Below are 16,177 nucleotides of genomic sequence, written 5' to 3' on the forward strand. Positions count from 1 at the left end.
CTCAGGTATAGATTATTTGGAGGCTGTAATCAAATGGGACATTTGCCTGGGATGTAGATGATGACTTCTCTATAGAGACAGAGAAGGTCTTGAATTTGAAATGCATGATTTCTGGTTTCCTAAGGATTCTTCCATTCTGAAACAGACTAGACTAATGAAATAAATTGATGACATGCACAGCTTAGTTAAAACTTTCTTCACTTTAATCTGGTTAGAAGCATCATGCTGTTCTAATTGAGATTAAATTGAAACAAGAAGCATTCATAGCACTCAAACCATTAGTTAAGTAGTAAACTGAAAATGCAAAATAGGTTTTCAAAATTCTTCGCAAATGATATTGCGAAAGAACATGTAGGAAGCACTGAGATTGTTTGGCTACTGTACATTGATATTTATTGAAGAGATTTATTGAGAATTTCTTTGCCACCCAACTCCTTCTATTTCTACATATTAAAACTGTATCTGAGGTAGGTAAAATGCATCTATGCATTTTATAAGAAAGGAGCAGCAAAAAAAGCAGAATAATAAATCTTACAAGTCATATATCTTGACCTGAGTGGCTGATATATACTGTATAACATGTTCCAATAAACAGGCAGTAGATTATAGCCACAGTAATGGATGTTTCTTGTATAGCATGCTGTGTGAAACATATTTCTGTATAATATGACATTATCTAGGATCGATTAAGTGTGGACTAATCTCTTTTGCTTACTATGTGGAGGTTCTGCTGGGCAGGTGCGGTTACATTTATAGTGACGAATGGTGCACATTTGACCCACTTTTACATATCTCCAGATACTGTACACGACTGAAATTCTAAACACCATGGCTATGTTTTAAAACCTAGTTGGCTGCCTATCTAGACAGGTAAAACACCATCTAAGTGGCAGCTTAGATTTGAGACACGAACATGACTGAATATTTACTGTAATACTGAGCATTTCTAAGAAACAAATTTGATTTTGCACTTTGTGTAGAGTTTATTTATGACATTAACGCATGCTCGTAGTGCTCACAGTCTATCCAGGCTTGTTTTATGGTAGTATTGTAATAGCTTCAGGGAGATACAGCCAAACTGTCACCCAAGATTTTGTGTTTGCTCCTTCAGGCGCCAGGCAGCATCCATGTATTTAGTGATTTCAGAGTTCTGCCGTGGGAAGTTTAGTCTCCTGTCGTTGCGATCTGAAACAAGCTACACAAAGGAGGCTGATTAATAGGAGACTATGGAAGTCAGAATCAAGTGATGTTTCTTAAATATTAACCATGGTAACCACGGTCCAGTATACCATAGTTACTATAGTAATTGTGGCATAAGGGAGAGTTCACCCAACAATAAAAATTATTTTATATTTACTCACCCTGTCATTCTAAACCTGTATCACTTTCTTCTGCAGACCACAAATTAGATATTTTGAATAATGTTGGTAACTGAACAACATTGGCCCCCACTGACTTCCATTGTATGGAAAAAAACACTGAGACATTTCTCTAAATTCTTCTTTTGTGTTCCACAGAAGAAAGAGTCATATACAGGTTTAAGCACATCACTTAATGGATAGAGCACATACATAAAAGATAGCAGAATATTTATTTATGGCTAATTTATCGATTTAATCTGGGATTTAGTATTGTTTGAGAATCGGAAATAATCCACTGTGGGCTATCCAATGTAGCCTACTGTAAAATACAGCCCATAAATAAAAAAGTAAAATTAGAAAAAATAATTTGCAAGTTTGAAGATTTATCTAAATAAACATTTTAAATGCCTCATTTTATATTTGTGTTTCTGTAGCTCAACTGGTAAAGCAGTGCTTTAGCAGCACAAAGGTCACAGAATGTCAGCCAAATGCATAAATGTAATGTAGCTAAATATAAACAACAGAATTAAAATATTTTAAAAGAATGTGAATGGATTAACTGTAAATATGAAACATAAATGATTAGTCTAAATATAAATCTAGATCTGAAGAGACTAAATCAGTGATGTATGTTTATTAAATAAAACAAAGGTTTACCAGAGGACTGGATATCCAGCCTATCTCTTGTGCTTCAGTCTGAGGGTGCGTGTACTTCTTTGTTGGTTCCAAACGAGCCCCGTGTATGATCTGGAGAAAAGCAGCTGCACAAAATATTTTGTCAATATAAGTGCAATTGTTTCAACTCCCTTACTACTAAGTACTGGCACTGGCAGAGTGTATTAAAACAAAATCACAGAAAGCTGTAAAAGCTCAAACGAGAAATAACGTTACTTACGATCCTCCTCTTCTTTTCCACGGGACACTTCAGACATGGGCTTATCGGTCAAAATGTGCACTAAACACAAAGACGATCTCTTACACACTTACTGTAGCACACAAAGAAACAATTATTGTAAAGCAATGTACTTACGCTTTTTGAATGGGTTGATATTAAACTCTGTGTGAAGCTTCTGGTGTCTCAACTCCTTCATTATAGTCTCGACGTGAATCGCATTTTGGTGCACTATGTCCACGGGTTCTTTTTCTTTAGGTTTTGACATATTCACTAACGTATTATTTATTAATTATTAGTTTTATTCAAGTACAAACAGGGATATGTTGGTTACTAAATCACTTCCTGGAATGACTAACGTTTCGGCCTGTTAACAAGAGTCCTGTTGCTTGGCAACGGTAAATAAAGTTTCTGTCGAGTTGCGTCGATTGCTTTGTCCACCTGAGGGCGCTCGAAGACCAATAAGTAGCTCGTGCCGTACGTTTGTGTCCTCATGCATTTCCATTACGGCCTCTGCAAGGCAGCTATTCTTCCTCCACACGAGTATTTTTGTTCACCATGAGAATACATAGCAAATGAGACAAAAAAAAAGTATTATGGTTTAACATGAAGTATGGTGTTAATAATAAAATGTATTTATTGTGGTTAAACACAGAATGTTCAATATTTATCACATACTTTTGTTTTCATGAATGGTTGAATGGTTTTAATGTAGTAAGGCCTTAAGATGTTAATTCCATAAATCATGTCATTTTCATAAATATTATTATTCACATACTTTATGTAGCCTACATTTCTGATGTTGGCACTGGACCTTGTACTGAATTACACAGATTTTGCTATTTGTGTGTGTTAATAAAACGATTACAATAATCAGGTTTGATGGGCTCCATTCCAATATTTTTGTACTAGCATGCACCATTTATCATTGTTGGTGGATTTTCACCAACCTTTAAAGTAATGCTTCCTTACCAAATTATGCAACATTTAACTTTTTTAAGATCCATACTGAATGCTCCTGTTCTGTGGATGTTTTAGACCGTGAGAAAGTTTTCAAAGCATCTAACAAAGAGTTTCTGCTTTGTCTGTGACGACTAGTCATCCAAAACGACTATCTGTGCGGGAATACAAACACACACTCGCTCGAGGCCTATTGTCTACACACACACCATGATAAATCTCTATCTCATGCACAAAGACACCATATGAATGTGTGTGTGTGTGTGTGTGTGTGTGTGTGTGTGTGTGTGTGTGTGTGTGTTTGCTTAGGTGTAAGCAAGTATATGTCGAAGTTCAGATAAATGCAGCTACCATTATTCTTTTTTGGCCACCTTCAGCTGGATGATGCTTTATTCTCTCAGTCACACAGGGAGAGAAGCGGCTGCAAAATCCCTATCTGCCAGATAAACCCCAGGAGTACATACACCACTGATAAAACTGATTGTACTGAATACACTCGCCATCATTGAGGATGGAGACGCCACCTGGTCATGGGAAACTCTTTTGAAAAATCAGATTGGCTCTGCTTTTTGAGTGCTCTCGCAAGCGAGATCTAAGTTTTGTGCAGAGGCTTTAAAGCTTTATATGCAAGGCAATATTTTAAGCTTGTGACTTCACAGAAATTGACGGACAGAGGATTTAAATCATTATAAAATAAAGATTATCCAACCTGCTTTGCAACATGATCACCTTCAGATATTGGTTTGTTTGACATTTGTGAAACTTGAATTTTGTGCCATTGCATCGACTTACATGGGCAGTTTGGTGCAGTATCCTCAAAGAAAGTCTGTTATCTGATTGGCTAAAGTACTGTCTGGTCCTCTCAAGCTTATCAAGTGTCTCCTTTCTGAGTTCTGCTCTTCTGTCATCACCCATAAAAAAGTACAGAACACACACACACTACTCTGTTAACATGGCTAATAGCAATTTCATCAAATATGTCACATAAAATCCTTCTCTTGTATGCCTTATAACAAGTGTTATTACTGTGACTATCAATGCATTCAACCCGAAGAGGATGTCCAGAAAAAAATAAAGGAAGAGAATCAGAAAGATGGAAACAGTTTGCTGCTTTTCCCACATTATTTCATTTTTTGGCTTTTGTTTGGGAAAAGGATCTTTCACATGGGGGTCTGCATTGGAATTCATAATGAGTGGGATTTGAGCTGCACTGACAGGTGAAAGACAAGAAAATATGTAGACTGGAGCTACTTAAAGACTATTTGATGAACAAGCGTGCTCTCCGTGGCCACTGTGCTCTGTGTTCTGTGTGAGAGAGTTTTCCAAAGTTCACTTATTAAGACTCTTTATCAGACAGCTCAATCTTAATGGAATTCAGATGGCGGTAAATGTCAATGGACACAGAATATGTCAAACTAAGCATGTCCTGTAGTTTCAGTAAATCAATGGTCTATCTATCTATCTATCTATCTATCTATCTATCTATCTATCTATCTATCTATCTATCTATCTATCTATCTATCTATCTATCTATCGATCGATCGATCGATCGATCTATCGATCGATCGATCGATCGATCTATCTATCTATCTATCTATCTATCTATCTATCTATCTATCATCTATGTTATGTTCACTATTGACTACAGTTAATACTTACAGTACACAGACACATAAAAAGTAAACTCACAAATATGCCTATATACATCCTGGAGTTTCTTTCCCCAGGAATAACTTGGCTCAGTTAAATAAACAGCCTCATTTGTCTGAAGACAGGTGAGAAATCAGAACAGGCCATCCCTCCCTCAGAAGGTGATGAGCCAGCTAAATGTCAGATCTGTCTTCAACTACCACTTACTAGTTGGCGACAAAAGAGGGATTGAATTTCTTCAGAGAAGCTAGGCTGTGTTTGTAGAGTATCAGTTGAGAGTTGGGCCTGTTTGGGCTCATGTCCAGAGTAGGTGGTTGGTGCTAAAGAGCCTGCGTTTGGGTGTGTTGTGAGTTTGACAGATATTGAGGAAGAACCAGACCAAAACCAAGAATCAATGTTATCATCACTTCATGATGGAAGAGACTAAAACATTTAATGGACACATGTATAAAAGCTGAACATTCTATAACTACACAAAACAGATGATCTGGTCTTGAATAAAGTGTTTCATCTAGATCAACATTTTAGAAAAAAATATTATTGTTGTGTAATCCATGAAGTTCATCCCTGAAATAACGGGCTATTACCGTAAAACAAATTTAGATTAGGATATACTGTAGCCTATTCTCAGGGAAATTAGAAAACTACTGACTATTGCATAAACGTAAAAAAAACTTTTATGAAAGGCATTAGGCAGTGAACACGAGCTGTTTTTCACAACAAAAATAAGAAATACACCTCTACAATTCATTACACGTAATTATCGTCATATAGGAGCAGTTGTTTTTAGGAACCCAAGCAGAAACATTCAGGTGATAAACATTCCACCATAACCAGAGACACTAAAGTTCCACAACTTCTACAATTATATTAGAAATATTTAGTTAAAATATACAATTAACCTAAAAGTTAATATTTATTAATTTGTAAGATTTTGTGTTATCGGTAGATAACCTTTAAATACAAGAGATGCAGAAAATCTAAATTGATCGACTCCTAGACATGGAAGACTCATAGACTTCACATCAGCTTCTGCACATCATAAAAGACATTCCTTATACATTCATACAATTGATTTTAAACTGTACTATTCTGTTTTCTGTTTTCTCAATTGTAACGTAGATCACAATATATTATGGTTTCTTGTTTAGTAACCTTGAATTTCTGTTGTGAAATGTTTCTGCACTTTTTTCTATTTTGAAAGCATGTGAATGCAGCCAATCTCTTGCAATCAATACTGTATCTCACATGCAGCATTTACTTTCTATCTTTGAAACATGATAAATAGTTGTGAATACATGAGATTTTTCAATCATTTTCATCAAAAGGCAAAACATAGTTTACATCATGAAACAATTAAACCAACAGTGTTCTTTTGTAAAATTGACAATAATATAAGTATTCTGATTGTCTTGCTTGTAAACAATAACACAATAACTTTTGATGGCCCTGACATGTTCATTGACGCAAATATTTACTTTTGAGAGACTTTATATATACTTAAACAACTATTACTCATATAAATAAATAAATTACTTTCATTCTTTTCTTTGATTCGCTGACTTAGAAAGCCTCTTTCTGGGGTAAATCAGGGAACACAAAAATAACTATATAAAGACAGTATTATGCCTAAGGAAAACCCTTAAATATTCAAGTAAAAACTTAAATATTCAAGTAAAAAAGTTTTGCTTTTAAATGCAAGCACTAATGAGACGCCTCTTAAAAGATCTGCTGCTCTTTAAGTGATTATTGACCATCAGTGTTTGGTGTCTCTTCAAACCCCTTCCATGCTGTTACTGAGGTCAGCATCTGTATATAGACAGTTCAGACCCCTGCATGCCCAGACGTGAGACACACAATGAACATGTTAGTGAGGTGAGTGTGTGGGGTTGTTCTGGTCTGCTCTCAGAAGGAAGCAAGAGAGACAGCTAGACTGATCCCAAACTGAGGTGGCGACTCCACATGCAGCAGGCATAGATAAGAGCACAAAGACTCCTCTCCTCTGTCCTTATCCAGTGTTAAAACAGTAACGTCTGCATTGAAGAAGTGATGCCAATCACAGCACCAAATGGTGATCGGGTTACGTTAAAAGAAGCTTCCACTTATTGAAACACTTAGCTCAAGTGCTTCTGATTTGTTCAGACATGTTGGTAACCTCCTTACACTTCTTAACACTATTAGACTGGTGTCTCAAGAGTGTTTATCCTGGTCATTGTACCTGTCTTCATTACAAAGTCGATTGCTTTGTGGTAAAGGGGACGTGTGGTCTGGCATGATGTGGCAGTTCTTGTGTAAAGTGGATCCCTTTAGGATCTCCTTTGTAATCTGTTTGTGGAGGATCTCCTGTGAATCCAATGAGACACATGTTCCTTGACTTGATGTCTTCAGGAATTACACTTGGCTCTTTTATAAACACTTCTAGGTGCTGTTTCCAAACAACAGCTGTGAGAGCTCAAAGGCAAACTAAAGCTAATTGGTTTCGTACTAATTGCAGGTCCTCATGGTACAGACTGATACAGTTTGACAGGCACTCTGGCAGTAATAGGCACTTGTGAAATACAGAAATGCCTTGTGTTGCCTCTCTAGAGTTCTGTAGTTTCCTTTGACACCCAAAACAATCAATCAACAATTATTTCAACTGGGTGTGAAAGAGAGACTGAGCTGATGAATGTGGGTTCACATAGGCTACATAAGGTTCAAGTCAGACAATGTTTCTAATGTCAATTATATTATATAAATGACATGTAATTTACATTATAAATATATTATCAGACTAACAACTTTGCATTTGGTACATCTGACTTTTGATTCCTCAAATTTGTTAGAAACCTGATGATTCATATTATTTACATTTATGCAGTTGGCAGACGCTTTTATCCAAAGCGATTTACATTGCATTATACTATACATTAGTATCTGAGCACTGTATGTGCAATCCCCTGGGATTGAACCCATGACATTGGCATTGGTAGCACCATGCTCTAACCACTGAGCTACTGAGCGTGATTTGTGAAACACTGTTTAATGTTAAAAAGTTATTTGATTTGTGTCACAGAAATGATGCAGATATGAAATATGTATTATTTATTTTACTTTAGATTTTCAGTGCGGGATCTAAGACTTAAAGATGAGGTAACACACGCAGTTCCTGCCTATCTCATATTAATCTTGAGTACAGAACCCAATATCACGCCAAAGCGTGGAACAGACACACCGGTCCACTCGAAAATGCGTGTCATTGTCACGCTTTGACTCCTCTAGGCGTGAACATGACACGCATTTGTGAAGGTGGAGTAACGTTAGCAGGAGGGGGCGATTTTCTAATGTTTTTATAATTTGTGACGTGTCTTGGGTGTACATGGTATTTTGCGTACGTTTATTACTTTGTGCGCACACTTTAGACGCATTTTAGCACGTAACCCGACCCCACCCCTACACCTAAACCTAACAGTTTGTATAATATAAAACACAACACATAACAGGAAGATATGGCTATTTATAATGATGCTGTTTATAAAAAATGCAATTATTCCAAGCGTTCAGAACCCAAAGATCCCCTTTTCTGTCCGCGTAAAACTGGTTACGGCTTCAATTGTGAAATTGCATTTTGTCTCATGTGTCTCGTGACTGGTTGCGTCATTACGTTTGCTTATGTTATGAAACACCATTGGCTGTCCTGCTCCGATTGCGTCACACGCTAAAGCGCGAAGTATAGAGGCTTGTTCGAATTGATGCGGCGTCGAAAGATCCGACAGGCGGATGACATCAAAGTACCGCGAGAGCGATTCGAAAAAACATTAAAAGTTTGCTATCGAATCGCTCTCGCGGTACTTTGATGTCATCAGCCTGTCGGATCTTGCGGCGCCGCATCAAGTCGAACTAACCCCCTGCTGCCCATTTTTTGAGACCGCGTGGACGTGCCGCGTACAACAGCGCATGCGTGAAAAACTGCACTAAGGGTCAATACACAAAGAAGAAGTTGTCTAAGAAGAATGATACAAAACCAACACGCTGAAACCAAGAACAGTAAGCTTAGAAGCATATCCTTATCAATACTGTTTGGTTGTTGTTCTTGCTGGTTGCTCGGATTGTTTGCAATGGCGAAAACACTTCCCCAATCATTAATTTGCAGTGGGTCTGTAAATGACGCGACTCAGCGCTGCCCTCTGAGGGTCTGGTAGAGCACACATACTCATTTGTATTGCGCATGTGTTGAACTCGGACGTCCGCGCTTAATCCGTAATGAGTATGCGCAGGAAGCTGTGCGGACGCGTTTGTGCGCGAGACGGACACGGACGCGGAAAGTCAAGTATAACCGGGCCTTAAACTGGAGTGTTTACGACACTTGCGTGCGTTCCTGCAGTGCGGTCGTCGCCGGTGATTAAAACCTACTGTGTATGATATCGTACGGCCATGAAAGACTTGGAATGCAACGCGACCTGTTCGTAATGTTTTTATACTGTTTTTGTTGTGTGTTTTAATAATGTGCCCGTGGCTGACTTCTATTTGCTTGTTGTGTGTTTTTTAATCGTTGGGAGGTGGGTAGGTTTAGGGTTGGAGTGAGGTTAAGTGCTCTAAAATATCTATTATCTTACATAAAAGTAAGTTTATGTCATTTCAGTTTTACAAGTGCAAAGAACTGAGCGTGACATGATCACGCCTAGAGGAGTCAAAGCGTGACACTGACACGCATTTTCGTGTGGACCGGCGTGTCTGTTACACGCTTTGTTATTTCGGTTACTTCGGCTGTTTATGTTTCTCCATTTATAAAATACTCAAAAGAATTTAATAATATTTTTAAACCATTTTGGCTGTATAATTCTACGAAGAACACATCATACATGGCTTTTTATAGAGGAACGATGTTAAATTGGAAAAAAGTGGTTATTTTGAGAAGCTCTTACTTAAAGGGTTCTTTAGATAATCAAACAGTTATTCGCTGTGAAGAACCCTTTCAAAACCTTCATTTTTAAGAGTGTATTGTATATATTTGTCTATATTTGGTTATGTTCTATATTCGACATAACAAATTATTCCTAGTAAATCACCTGCAATACACAAATTGTGAGTTTGCGCAATTACATTATTTTTCTTTGTATAGATAAACAGATAAATTGACCTATTTTATCTAAATAAATCCAGGTTTTCGTTTGTCAGTATAGCTCAGTATATAACTTGTCCTACATACTGCAGACTGCAGTCTATCTTTTTACCTCAGCAGCTATCATGATTTAAAATACTTCCCCCTTTCTCTGAACCAAATGAAAGTTTAGAGCAACCATTGTTACATATCTTTACACTCGGTGCAGATGTAAGGTTTTCTTCTCTTTGGGAGATTTACTCTGATAACATCAGCACACACCAGTGGGTGGAACGATCTAGTGTTCCAAACAAAGAGGCACATCAGTCAAGGTATAGGACTAGAGCAGTGAAGAAACAGAAGGATTTCCTCATTTGTGTGTGTGAATGTGTGGTTGTTTGTGTTAGTGAGTTTAGACGTCAAAGTTGACACGCATACTGACAATCAGGGTCTCATCAGCACTTGAAGGCCCACCTCACAGAGGAAAGCGCTGAGAAACACTAGATTAGATTCTGTTTGTGGGAGTCTGATAAACCAGCCAACAGCAAAGAACGAGTCCGTACAATATTCTCCATATCAGCAAAGCCAAAGATTAATTGAAGCTCAATACTGTGTTATGGAACACTGTAAACAATCCAATTAAATCACTTGTACAATTCCATTGTGCCGAAGGCTCTCTTTATGCGATCAATATAGTTTCATTGCATTTATTTTCTGCTAGCCTCTGTTTCTTGTTTCACACACACATACAAATGAAATGGAATCATAAAAGTGCATGTTATTCTGCTGAGCAGCATGCTCACTGCTTAAAGGTCCAGTGTATGGAATTTAGCAGCATAGCGTTGAGGTTACAAATTGCAACCATCGGCTCACTCCACCCCTCCCTTTCGAAGCACTATGGCGGCTTATGTAAGATACATGAATGAGATAATGTAGAGCAGTTTGTCTGTTTAGGGCTACTGTAAAAACAGCATTCCATGTAAGGGGACCAGCGGTGTATGTAGATAGAAATAGCTCATTCTAAGTAATAAAAACACAGTGTAACACTTCATTCTGTAAGGTCTTTATACACCCCTGAACACATAGTTATTAGGGATTTAACGATTCACCATGAGCCGGTTGAAAATCGGTTATAATGAGCGACGATTCAAATCGGTTGAGGCTTGAACTGAATCGCAATACATTTATTGAACAGCAGGGGCCGCTATTTTCACTGCAAACCTAAACGTGGATGCTGATATTTCTTAAATGCAAAAAAATCCAAGAAAAGCACAGACAGTATTAGTTTGTTTATATTAAAGAGACTTTTTCTGTTATTAATTTGTTATAAAATTGCAGTTTAGTTTTGTTATTTGAAATAAAACATTATGTTATCATACAAAGAAACGTGAAGCATTTAAGAAATAATGCAAGGGACGTTGTTCATTTCTAATTTGTTTCAACTCATTTTTTCAAAATAAATCGTGAGTAAATCGTGAATAAATCGCATCGTGAGATCAGAATCGTGANAAAATAAATCGTGAGTAAATCGTGAATAAATCGCATCGTGAGATCAGAATCGTGAATCGCATCGCATCGTGAGCTGAGTGAATCGTTACATCCCTAATAGTTATGTATGCTATATTAAATGTATATGTATAAATATTCTATTCTATTATAGTGCATTTCTGTCAATAGATCCTCCAAAAAACTACACATTGGACCTTTAAGTTAATAAAAACAAAACTATTATGGGTAGGCTTACATATGTGCAAACACACACTAACCATACACTCTGTGCCATGGTAATAGAATAGTATGTCAGATATATTGATTACATAGCAGCAACTGTGAATGTGTGATATCATTCTGCATTCTGGCAGGACTTTGACTAGAATGTGGAATGATCTGTATACGCTTTCATCAGAAAAGACATCTCAAATATGGAAATGTGTACAATGTGTAGTGAAAATTTTGAAAATAATACAGAATATGCCTATTTATTTTTATGCATAGATTTCACAGGTTTAAAAAATGCCATGTCACATATACATATTTCAATACACCTCTCAAATCTGTTTTCATACAGGTAATTTATGAATTTACCAGGTAAATGTATGATGTATTTAAGTAATCAGTAATCATGTTTGAAATAATTCGAATGAAGTTCACAATTATTTCTACAGTCCATGGCAACTGTGAAAACAATACCAGTTGTTTAAGGTCTCTGTCTTCATAGTGTGCTCTCAAGTACTGTCAAAGAGATACATAATATACAATAATAGACATCGGGCCACTAAAACTGTTGAATTCGTTGTAAAGAAAACCCATCAGCACTCTTTTGAACTCAACTCCAATGTCAAAAGCAAACAGTAAAGAGGTTAAGAGAAGCGCAAAGTGAGCTGCCTCAGGAAATCAAAAGAATTACGCATTTAAAAGTGATCCAGCCACTGCACTGTTAAATATCTTCAGTTTTCAACCGCTGATGGAATGTTGGTCTGTGTGAAGCCTCTAAAAATAAGCTTCAATAAAACCAGAGGTTTCAGAGTTTGTGCTAGAGCTTCATTTCCTCTTTTCTGGGCATCCCATGCAAAACCCTTTGAATTGTGAATTGACCTTTTTGATATGCTCTGCGAAAATTATTACTTTAATCTGTATGTTGTCTTGTTTCTAAATCAAATAAAAGTAATTTAAAGCAAGATTTTCTTTAGAAACATTGCATAAGATGTTAAGCGTTGTTCTCTTGTTCTGTTTCATGCACAAAAATAACAAATTTAGGATTTATAAAAATTGTTTAAAACAAGAAGACCAATTTGGCAGTAGGGTAATGAAACTGTACTCAATATTCTTGAAGGTCTGATCTTGTTTTAAGAATGTTTGGATACTTGTACTGTACACTAAAACAAAATACTGATTACGAAAACTTTTACTTCTATGCAAAAGAGGAAGTTCATTCCTATTATGAAAGATGCTTAAATATTTCTTGAAAAAATACACAAACAAGTTATATTTTGTCATCAACATATTTTGCACTGCAAATATTTTCCTTTTTCAGTTAAATTTATTTTCTTTCTCATTTTTTAATGTTGCATGACCAAAATGTTCACTGCCACCGGTAATTCAGGCTAATGCAATGGCACTGACCAAAACAAATTATGGTTAATTGTTTAAGAGCTTGACTGAGTGAGTACTGAATTGACAGAACCTATTTAACCAATGAAAGTGAAATAATGGCATTCACGTCTTCAGATTCTGGATGATGGCACGTCTATTTTGTCTAACAAAACCTTCCATTACCAGCCTGATCTCACTGTACATCCTGGTGAATTGTACAAATCGTAGTATTGCAAAAAAGCAAAAATTAAGCCTATAACCATAACTGGTACCAAAGCAGTCCTAAAACGTATGAACGCACAAATTCATACAAAAAAAACACCTCTTAAAGGTCCAATGTGTAATTTTTTGGAGGATCTATTAACATAAATGCAATACAATATACATAACTATGTCTCCAGAGGTGTATAAAGAAAGACCTTGAAGCGTTATGTTATTATTACCTTAGAATGAGCTACGTTATCTCCTTCGGCAAAGAAATGAAAATGTGACGACATCTTAGTCCTGTGTCAGCCCCCGTAGTGCTTTGTTGGTTGCAATTCACAACCTTACCACTAAATGCCGCTATATGTAATACACCTGGCCTTTAAAATAGTTACAAGTTGTCATGAGATGTGAAATCTGATCGAGTGGATTGATAACAATACTGAACATTTGAACAAAATAATTTACAACATTTTAATATTGTTACATTGCTAATGATGTACCCCTACGTTGGCTAATGGACCCCTGATTTCAAGCCTGAAGATATTTCCTAATAGAGAATGTGAAGCTGACATCACGCCCTATGTTGCATGTTGCAGTGGCGCCGCCATCTTTAGAGGTTAATACTCCACTGCTATTATTGTTTTGATATGTACCGTTACTTGTTTTGTTTGATATATGGAGAAATCGAAAGTGAAAGAACCATGGGCTTTTCCTGAACGACTCAGCAAGTTTTAAACACAGCAAGATCGACCAACCATAGTTATATTTCCTTATCAAACAAGAAAAACAAAACACTGCATTGAACGCAGTAGCAGCCATCCTCCCAAGATAGCGCAACATTCGACGTGTCGTGACGTCGATTAACAAGCTCTATTGATACACAATGTAGAAGTTGAAGTTTGAAGTTTATTTACTTTTTCTTGCTTAAAGGTGTCCTGAACTGGGCTTATTTATTGTTTTATACTGTTGTATGAGGTCTACTTATGATGTTTGCGTGGTTTTTACATTCGAAAACATCAAAATCAATAAGCAATAGGCTATTTTCTACCCGGGTTTTGAGGCAGTCTCGTCAAACGCTTTGTTTTAATGGGTGTGCCACATTGAAGACTTAGTAGTGATGGCCGGTTTGCGAACGAATCGTTCTTTTGAGCCGGTTCTTTTCAGTGAACCGGTCGATCCGGTTCTTTTCAGTGAACCGGTTCACCAAATCGGACTGAACCATTCTAAACAGTTTGCGTCTCTTTGTCTCGAAATAAACCATTTTATTATTCAGTTAGTCACAGTACTGAACTGGGTGAAGAGGGAACTAATGAGCACGAGCAGCTGATACTGAGCGGTTGCAGCAGCCTTTAGATCACCAGTATACACTGACTGAACCGAGAGCCGTTTCCTTCGGACACGTTCGATTGAGAACCGATGATACTGCGCATGCGTGTAATTTTTAAAGCGAATAAAGAGCTTTTAGTCAGATATTTTATCAAACATCAGAGGTTTGATACTATAAAACACATTGGAAATATGTTTAGGACTTTATTACTGCCTTATCACTGTATGTACACCGATCTGCAGTGCCGTTTACGTTCGTGCCACTGCTAGAGCGGTTCTCGTTCTCGAGTCAAGAACCGGTTGCAACAGCTTTCGATTCAGCACACGTTCGATTGAGAACCGATGAGCTGGATAGTGACTGAGCATGCGTGATTCACCGTGAGGCTACTGAAGAGTGTGGACAACTGATGCTGTCCTAATGCTACAAGCATGATCTCTAACAAAGCAATAGTGACGCATAGTACAAATATGTTTTACTCACATAAGATTGCTGCGCCATTCCTGTCGGATCCAATATGCTATCCACTGCTTTTTAATTTTAGTCTCTGCAAATCCAGCGCCTTGTTCACAAAGGAATCCATGGTGAAATGACGCAAACAAACGCTCAATGTTTCACCCAAGTGAGCAGGAACGTACTTAAAAATAAACTTCAACCATGCATTCCTAATATCAGAATCCGAAGGAAGCGACTGTGTTCTTCCACAACCAGGCGCTGCACAATGTTGCATGTTTGTTGCTTGGTCGCTCTAAATAAAAATAACAGTGAAAGAAGTCCTCACTTTTTGCACATATGATACGGGGCTAGCTGCCCTCGAGAGGATTTTGGATGCAAGAGAAACATCACAAATTGATAAAACACTGCGATCACTGTGGTACAATTCCTTATTATTTTCCGTGTGTCAAGAGTGACAGAATAAAGCACTTTTGAGAGGCTAATGCCGTAATCATAATTAATAATTACTTTAATTTAATGAGACTTAATATAAATTTAGAGACAACTAATATAAAAACCAATGCTGTTTCCACATTCTCAGATTTTAGTCGAATAACAGTTAACATACATACCTTTTCTTTTTGAAGTGTCGATATCCTGCCTTTGTAAATGCATACAGAAAATCTTCAATATTGTCAGTGTCGAAGTGTTTATATCGAAAAGAAAACCTCTTGGGAGATTCCTTTGCTCTCTGTATTTGGCGCGCTGTATTTCTATTTTTTTAAAGATTTATTTTTGGCGTTTTTTGTCTTTATTTATAGTACAGTACAATGAGAGGACAGGAAACGAAGTGGGTGAGAGGGGGGTGGGATCGGGAAAGGACCACTAGCCGGGACTCGAACTTGGGTCGCTCGGAGCGCAACAGCGCCTTATGTCGGAGCACTAACTTTCTGTGCTCGTGCAGCGTCTTGAAACGTGCACTCGCGCAGACTCAGATTATTGGTTCCGCTCTGTGTCTTGCGTTTTGTTTACCAATGTTGCAATGTATATTTAAAATAATTAATTACAGTTGTTGTAAAGTAAAGTCTTGCCAAGTCATGAAGGTCAAGTCAAGTCACGAGTCACTGGATCCCAAGTCAAGTCGAGTCATTTTCTTTATTTAGTCAAGCGAGTCA

General features: G+C 37.2%; 1 protein-coding gene across 1 annotated transcript; it reads right to left on the reverse strand.

Annotated features, from left to right (window-relative positions):
* Nucleotides 1–543: 543 nt before the first annotated feature.
* cfap144 (cilia and flagella associated protein 144) lies at nt 544–2,574 on the reverse strand. The gene is made up of 4 exons (XM_057338890.1): nt 2,392–2,574; nt 2,257–2,316; nt 2,019–2,122; nt 544–1,195 (listed from the first exon to the last, which is right to left on the reverse strand). The coding sequence occupies exons 1-4, from the start codon at nt 2,519–2,521 to the stop codon at nt 1,082–1,084; spliced, it is 408 nt and encodes a 135-aa protein (XP_057194873.1). The 5' UTR covers nt 2,522–2,574; the 3' UTR covers nt 544–1,081.
* Nucleotides 2,575–16,177: the final 13,603 nt, after the last annotated feature.

The sequence above is a fragment of the Triplophysa rosa genome, linkage group LG7 (assembly GCF_024868665.1).
Source record: "Triplophysa rosa linkage group LG7, Trosa_1v2, whole genome shotgun sequence".
Classification (NCBI taxonomy): domain Eukaryota; kingdom Metazoa; phylum Chordata; class Actinopteri; order Cypriniformes; family Nemacheilidae; genus Triplophysa; species Triplophysa rosa.

What these genes read in the sequence shown, in the direction of transcription:
- cfap144 (XM_057338890.1), bottom strand. Translation starts at nt 2,521, where the DNA reads ATGTCAAAACCTAAAGAAAAAGAACCCGTGGACATAGTGCACCAAAAT. An exon ending in TATCAACCCATTCAAAAAGC is followed by an intron (nt 2,317 to 2,391) that starts GTAAGTACATTG and finishes CTTTGTGTTTAG; the next exon opens with TGCACATTTTGACCGATAAG. An exon ending in GCTGGATATCCAGTCCTCTG is followed by an intron (nt 1,196 to 2,018) that starts GTAAACCTTTGT and finishes TCCTTTGTGTAG; the next exon opens with CTTGTTTCAGATCGCAACGA.